Source organism: Nicotiana tomentosiformis, chromosome 9, assembly GCF_000390325.3.
Source record: "Nicotiana tomentosiformis chromosome 9, ASM39032v3, whole genome shotgun sequence".
Classification (NCBI taxonomy): Eukaryota; Viridiplantae; Streptophyta; class Magnoliopsida; order Solanales; family Solanaceae; genus Nicotiana; species Nicotiana tomentosiformis.
Genome location: NC_090820.1, coordinates 112,482,191 through 112,490,403, shown reverse-complemented (window position 1 = coordinate 112,490,403; position 8,213 = coordinate 112,482,191). Strand labels below are relative to the sequence as shown.

The 8,213-nt window shown below is 41.5% G+C and overlaps 1 protein-coding gene across 1 annotated transcript; it reads right to left on the bottom strand.

The window, feature by feature from the left end:
• Nucleotides 1–728: 728 nt before the first annotated feature.
• On the bottom strand, nucleotides 729–1,607 carry LOC138899373 (uncharacterized). Its single transcript, XM_070185539.1, has one exon. The coding sequence runs from the start codon at nucleotides 1,605–1,607 to the stop codon at nucleotides 729–731; it is 879 nt and encodes a 292-aa protein (XP_070041640.1).
• Nucleotides 1,608–8,213: the final 6,606 nt, after the last annotated feature.

Sequence of the window (8,213 nt, the reverse complement as noted above, 5' to 3'; positions counted from 1 at the left end):
ATGTTCTAATCTGGTCTTGACCCACTCGGTGTCTTCAATCTCTGATTCCACAATGATTCGGAGAGAGGGAATTTTAACTTCAGCCGGTATTACAACTTCAGTTCCATAAACCAACAGATAAGAAATTGCACCCACAGATGTGCGAGCAGTCGTGAGGTATCCTAAAAGAGCAAAAGGCAACTTTTCATACCATTGCCTGAAACCTTGGATCATCTTCATAAGGATCTCCTTGATGTTTTTGTTAGACTCTTCGACGACTCCATTGTCTTTAGGCCGGTAGGGGTAGAATGGCGATGCATAATTTTAAATTGCTCGCATGCCTCCTTCATCCGATGACTATTTAGATTGGCTACATTGTCAGTGATAATGGTCTTTGGGATACCAAAGCGACATATGATGTTGGAATGAACAAAGTATACCACTTCTTTCTTGGTGAAGTAATCAATGGAGACCAGAATGAATCTATGCACATTTGAAGCCTTTGGCTCGATTGGCTCGATTGGTCTAATAACATCCATTCCCCAAGCAACGAAAGTCCAAGGAGAGGACATGGGATGAAACTCCGAAGGAGGCGAGTGAATCAGGTCACCATGAATCTGGCATTGGTGACACTTGCGAACAAAACTAAAGCAATCTCGCTCCATAGTAAGCCAATAATACCCTGCCTGCAGAATCTTCTTCGCCAAAACATATCCATTCATGTGATGTTTGTATACCCCAGAATGCACTTAACTCATGATCTGCTCAGCTTCTTTGGCATCTATACATCTCAATAAGTTCAAATCTGTGGTCCTTTTGTACAAAATGTCCCCATTCAGGAAGAAACCGTCTGCGAGCCGCCTTATAGTTCTTTTTTTAAATCCCTTGGCATGCTCTCGGTATTCCCTTGTTTTCAGGAATCGTTTTATGTCATGATACCAAGGTTTACCATCTGGCTCTGTCTCAGTAGTGTTGCAGTAGCCGTGTTGATTCTGAATTTGGATTTGCAATAGATCAATATGGATATTTCCTGGATAAGGGAACATCGAGGCTAAAGTAGCCAAGGCGTCGGCTAGCACATTGTGAAACCTAGGAATGTACCTGAATTCAATGGATTTGAATCTATTGCTTAGGTCTTGTACACATTGTCTGTGTGGAATAAGCTTGATGTCTCGAGTCTCCCATTTACCATGGGCTTGCTGGATAAGCAAGTCGGAATCTCCCATAACCAATAGTTCATGCACATCCAGATCGAGGGCCATTTTTAGACCCATTATACAAGCCTCGTATTCTGCTATATTATTGGTACAAAAGAAATGAAGTCGGGATGTTGCAGGGTAATGTTGTCCAATATGTGAGATAAGGATTTCCCCGATCCCAACTTCTTTGATATTGACAGCCCTATCAAAATACATTTTCCATACACGGATGTCATCTGAAACTATTTCCTCTATTGAGTTGACCTCTTCGTCTGGGAAGTATGTGCTCAGTGGCTTGTAATCATCATCAACTGGATTCTCTACTAAATGATCTGCCAAAGCCTGTGTTTTTATTGCGGTGCGAGTGATATAGACGATGTTGAACTCTGTGAGCAGAATCTGCCATTTTGCGAGCCTTCTAGTGGGCATTGGCTTTTGAAAGGTGTACTTCAAAGGATCTATTCTGGATATGGGGTAATTAGTGTCGTCCAAGAGATAATGCCTCAGCTTCTAAGTGACCCAAGTCAAGGCACAACATGTTCTTTCTGAAAGGGTATACTTAACCTCATAATTGGTGAACTTCTTGCTCAAATAGTAGATTGCCTGTTCCTTTTTGCATGTCGCATCATGTTGCCCCAGAACGCATCCAAAGGAATTATCCATCATTGATAGATATAAAAACAAAGGCCTACCAGGTTCTGGTGGGACCAGTACAAGGGGTTTTGACAAATAATCTTTGATCATGTCAAAAGCTTTTTGGCAATCGTCCGTCCACTTGATAGCAACATCCTTTTTCAGCAACTTAAAGATGGGCTCGCATGTGTTTGTGAGCTGAGCAATGAACCTACTGATGTAGTTCAATCTCCCAAGAAAACTCATGACTTCAATTTTGTTCTTCGGGGGGTGGCAGATCTCGAATGGACTTTATCTTAGATGGATCCAATTCGATGCCTCTCCGGCTGACTATTAAACCGAAGAGTTTCCCAGATGGCACCCCGACCGCACACTTGGATGGATTGAGCTTAAGGTCATACCTTCAAAGCCGTTCGAAGAACTTTTTCAAATTGCGCGTGATCAACCTGTGCCTTTAATTTTATGATGACATCATCGATATATACTTCAATATCTTTGTGCATCATGTAATGAAATTGGTGGCCATGGCCCTCATGTAAGTTTCCCCCGTATTCTTTAAACCGAATGGCATGACCCTGTAACAATAGGTACCCAATGGAGTGATGAAAACAGTCTTTTCTGCATCATCCTCATCCATTAGAATCTGGTGGTATCCGGCATAGCAATCCACAAAAGATTGTATCTCATGCTTAGCGCAGTTATCTACAAGTATGTGGATGTTTGGTAAAGGAAAATTATCCTTTGGGCTTGCTTTGTTCAGGTACCTGAAGTCAACACAGACTCTGGTTATTTCATCCTTCTTTGGCACAAACACAACACTTGCCACCCAGGTGGTGTATTGTACAACTCTAACTACATTGGCGCTCAGTTGCTTCATTAGTTCCTCTTTGATTTTATCACTCATGTTTGTTTTAAATTTTTGTTGCTTCTGTTGGACTTGTGGAAAATCTGGATACGTGGGAAGCTTATGAACCACTAAATCGGCAGTTAAACCCGACATATCATCATAAGACCAAGCAAAAACATCTCTGTACTCAAATAAAATTTGAATCAAGGCATTTCTAGTTTCCTTTTTAGTGTGAATGCTTATCTTTGTTTCTTTGACTTCTTCATGACCTTCAATATTAATTGGCTCAGTTTCATTGAGGTTGGGTCTAGGTTTGTTTTCAAATTGTTCCAACTCTCTTTTTATTTCCTCAACATCCTCATTTTCATCATATTCGACCTCTTGATACATTATTTCGAAATTAGACAGCTTTTTAAGATCTGGACATGAATTCCGCATGCATGTCATGTTATTAAAGTCGACATTAACAAAACTGAAATGGAAACAAAATGACAAGAATTAGGAAAAGGAAAAGATACAATACTTAATATGAAATTGAACTGCATTTCATTGAATTTGAAAGGATAGAAGGGTTAACATCAAAACAAAATAATCATACTGAGATGTTTGGATTACTATCCTAAAAGTAACCCAAAAATACAAAAAAGATGCTGCAAAAGAAAACTACCAAGATTCTTTCCTTGTGGGGAGAGGAGTTGCTTCCCAGTTGTTGAGCATGGTGTCTGGGCCAATTAGTTGCATATCGGCACGACTAGCGCCTTCACCAGCCTGGATCATATTCACCTCAGAAAACATCTGGCTGAGGCCATGGCAAATTTCATCAATATTTGCCCGCGCCGAGGAATTTTGACCCTCTTTGAGTCGTGGCTTGACAAAAGTGTAGAAAATGTGAGGGATAGGTTGCTACAAGACCCACCCATGCTTTTTGCGGTGTTTGGCTTTGTCTTTGTCTACTTGTGTTGGCCTGAAGCCTAAACCAAAAGTACCCTTGTTACTGAATGGAGAAATTGGTTCCAAAATTCCTTGCAATGATTCCCCCAAGCCTTTTACTGGCTCATAACCTTGTTTCATCATAAGTGCAACCACCATTATAGAAGTGGCGGAGAGACGAGGATGTAGAATGGGCTTTCATTCATCAACATGGTCCACAATAACCACTTCGAAAGCCTGATAGCCAATGGACTCGCACCCTTCCTTGGCCTCAATAAACGAGATTAATGGGTCTTTGTAAATGGATGACTCGTCTTCTCTGTGAACAATAATTTCTTGCCTGTCGTATTCAAATTTGAGCATCTGATGTAAGGTTAATGGCACAGCTCGAGCCGTATGGATCCATGGTCTTCCAAGAAGAAAGTTATAAGAAGTTTCCATGTCCACTACTTGAAAGACAATTTCAAAATCAACAGGCCCAATCGTCATGGTGAGGTTGATCTCCTCAATGGTATCTCTCGCTGAGCCATCAAAAGCCCGGATGCGTACATTGCTGGGTCGAATTCTTTCTGTATTGATCTTCATGCTTTGCAAGGTGGAGAGAGGGCATACACCTACACTCGAGTCTCCATCAACCATGACTCACTTTACATAATACCCCTCACATTTAACAATCAGGTGAAAAGCCCTATTGTGCCCGGCTCCCCCGTCGGGAAGTTCATCATCAGTAAAGGAGATTTTGTTCACCTCAAAATATTTGTTGGCCATCTTCCCAAACTGATTCACGATGGTCTTCTATAAGACATGTGCCTCATTCAGGATTTTGATTTGTACACGGGCATGCTCTTCTGAGTATATGAGAAGAGATAACAGAGGTATTTGGGCATGAGTCTTTCTAAACTGGTCAATGATTGAGTAATCCTCAACTTTCATCTTTTTCAAAAACTCCTCCACCTCTTCTTCAATGACTGGTTTCTTTATTGGCAATTGGTCTTCTCTGATTTGCTTGGCCTTCCTCAACTCTTCTGGAGAGTAACACCTCCCCAATCGAGTCAAACCTAAGGAACTATAGTCACCGCTCTGCCATGGCCGTTCCTCATTTTTAAGCATTTTACATCCATAAAACTGGAATTTTACCCGATTGCTAGATTTTTATGTTCTATACCCACACCTTCTGCATGGGGCCGGGCCACCGGACCGGATCACCTAAACATCTTCCAAGACACAAAAACTACCTAAGTAACCATAGTCATAGCGTCGCCATCACCGTTTATCATAATTTGGCATTTTACAGCCATAAAACTAGAATTACGCCTGATTCCGAGATTTTCGTGTGCTATATCCCACGCCTTCTACATGGGCTCGGGACCCCAGACGCGTATAGACTAAATAATTTCAGACCATCAAATACGACCTAAAGAATCATTGTCTCCACCATACCATGACTGTTCCTCATATTTTGGCATTTTACAGTCATAAAATTGGAATTTCGTCCAATTTGTAGATTTCCGTGTGCTATATCCCACGCCTTCTATATGGGCCCAAGCCCCTGGACCTGGATCTCCTAAAATTATTCTGGGCTATCAAAAACTACCTAAGGAACTATATTCACCGCCCTTCCATTACCGTTCCTCATGTTTTGGCATTTTACGTCCATAAAACTGAAATTCCGCCTGATTGCTAGATTTTCGTGTGATATAGCCCAGGCATTCCGCATGGGCCCGGGCATCCGCACCCGGATCGCCTACAATTATTCCAGGCCATAAAAAATGACCTAAGGAACCATAGTCGCGGTCTCGCCATGACCGTTTCTCGTAATTTGGCGTTTTACGGCCATAAAACTAGAATTCTACTCAATTCCTAGATTTTCGAGTGCTATAGTCCACGCCTTCCACATGGGCTTGGGTCCTCGGACCCGGATCACCAAAAATTATTCCATGCCATCACAAACGACCTAAGGAACCATAGTCACCTCCGTAATATGCCATGCTCCTATCATTATCACTATTTCTAACATGCTTTTGGAGGCTTCATGTTTCATTCCGGCTTATTAGGTTGCTTCTTATTGATGCTCTTATTTATTTTTTCCTTTTTTTTTCTTTTCACCCACGCCTCATTTTTATCCCTCATCTTAGAATCGTTGAAAATTATTTTGATCGAACCTTTTGGGGTTTGCTTATGTATCATGTCGTCACATGAATCAGATCATTACGTAGTTCAAGGACACAACCATTTTGTTTTTGTTTATTTTTTTTTATAAACCAAATTTGGTTCATTTTCGAATTTTTCTAAAACAAAATCTTTTTCATTGATTTTGTTTTATTTTGTTTTTTAATATTTTTTTATACAAGACTCAAAAACAAGAATTACATAAAGATAAATATTTAAACAAGACCAGACTTGACTCAAACAGACCTTTTAGGGTAAAAGGCAAAACAACAAGACTCAAAACACTAAAAGACTCTTACAGACACAAAGACCACAAAGGAACAGTCAACGTGGACGACTAGCTAGAAGAAGATCCAAAATTCTATAGGAGAATCCACCAGCATCACTCTAGTCATAGAGCTTATTCCTGCGGCTGACCCCCAACGTCGCGGTATATCCTCTCTAAATCTGCAGATATGTGACGGGCGGCGTTTAATGATGCTTTTGCAAACCGCTCGGGCGTCATTCCTTGGTAACTCCTGCAAGCTCGGGAGGTATATGTGGCTACCTCGAGGATCTTTCCCTTAATGTGCTCCTGAGCTAAATTCAACTCTTGATTTTGCTGACCACGGGTTTCGGCTAGATCCAGCGCATCATGCTCGTGCTCCAAGGCCATATCTCTCCGGCGCCGAACTTCTAGTGACTCCCCCTCTAACCGATTGATCACTTTTTGGTAGTGGTGTCTTTCTATTTCAAACTCGACAATCTGGCTCTCCTTACTTGATTCAACTCCCTCTAACTGATCCCTTAGACCTTGGATTAGTGGATCATAACTCATGCATTCATGATCACAGACTACCCTGAACTGGGCTTCTCTCTCTTCGTGTTGCTGAGCGGTTGTGACTATGTTCTTCTTCCGAATTTGGGTTTTAAGTGCTTGCTTTTGTCGTGCCCCGCTGAGATTTTCTTTCTCAAAAACATCATATAGTAGATCCTTGTCTACTTTAACGATGCCGAGCTCTTCTTGCATTGCTCCGAAGGCAGATTCATAATCTCTTTTCATCTCTTCCGCAGCCAGCCCAACTCTGTTTTGAATCTCAGCCTCCTACTATGCGGTGCTCTTCACAATTATCCCCGGTCTATCTGCGAGAGCATCTTGATTATAGAACCTCTTAAGATAAGAAGGATTCATCTCACCACGTTCTCGATTTTCCACCATGGTGCCACGCTCGAGTATCTTAGTGCCATTCCAAACACGTTGAGCATAAGCTTCACGAATGGGATCCTATGATGTTTCTTCCAAATAAAGTTTTTCGTAGTCTCTACCGGGGGCACTATCTGTTTGTGAACCAACTAACGTAGAAATTTCATATGAGCATATGGCTGATAACCCTGAAGCCCCATCAAGATTAGAAACGGATGGCAAGATGACTTATAGATGACATATTCTACAGTGAACCAAGGATAATTCCATGTAATCTGATCATCTGTTAAGGAGTGAAGATACTCCCTCCAATCTTGGACTCATTCTGGAAAATTGTGAATCTCCATCTCACTCTTCAATCTAGCATTATAATGGCGAACATGATTACCCCAACAAGTACGGTGGTCTACCTGACAAGGACGACAGAAAAGATGATCCATGAACCACATCTGGAGCAGGAGGTTGCAACCTTCAAAGAAACATTTTCCTTCCCAACGCCTGGTCAAGGCACGAAAGATATCTGCTAACACTATAGGAAGAATTGAGGAATCATTTCTTTTCATCATGGCTGTGACTATCCCAGATAACCGAATGTTGATCTTCCAATCCTTTCTCGGGAAGACCATGCACCCCAAGAAAGCTACAATGAATGCTTTTCATCCATGGTCTCGCCATATGCGTTGGTTCTGTTTGTTAACCAGCTTCACCCTATATTCTGAGAACCCCCATTCATATCCATACCTGTCATAAAAGAAATCTAGGCAGACCTGCCCTTGCGCCACATGTGCTATCTCGGTGTGGCTGATCCACATATGCTCAAGGAACTTGGTAGCAGTGACACCCCTAGGATCCAAAAGTCTCTTTGTTCGAATCTTATGTCCCAGATTTTTATATTCGGTGAATTCCTCCAAGGTAGGAGTCATTTCAAACCCATTGAGATGAAACACATTATTCTTCGGGTCCCAAAAATAAACCAAAGCCTCGATGAGTTATCGTGTGGGCTCAATCTCCATAATGTTTACCAAGTTTTTCAAATAATCCTTGATGTTTCCTTGCTCAAACCCATCCTTGTTGTTCCACCATCATTTCAATAAACTAGGCACTTTGTCGACAAACTTAAACGGTGAGTGCTCTTCATCACTCGGCCTCTTGTCAGGTCTCCCACTAACTAAATGCATATCGTACCTAGATAAATAAAAATATGAGGTCAAGTCCTAATATAAACTCAAAGAAATGACACCAAACAGACTTTTGGATAAGACAACAAACAAAC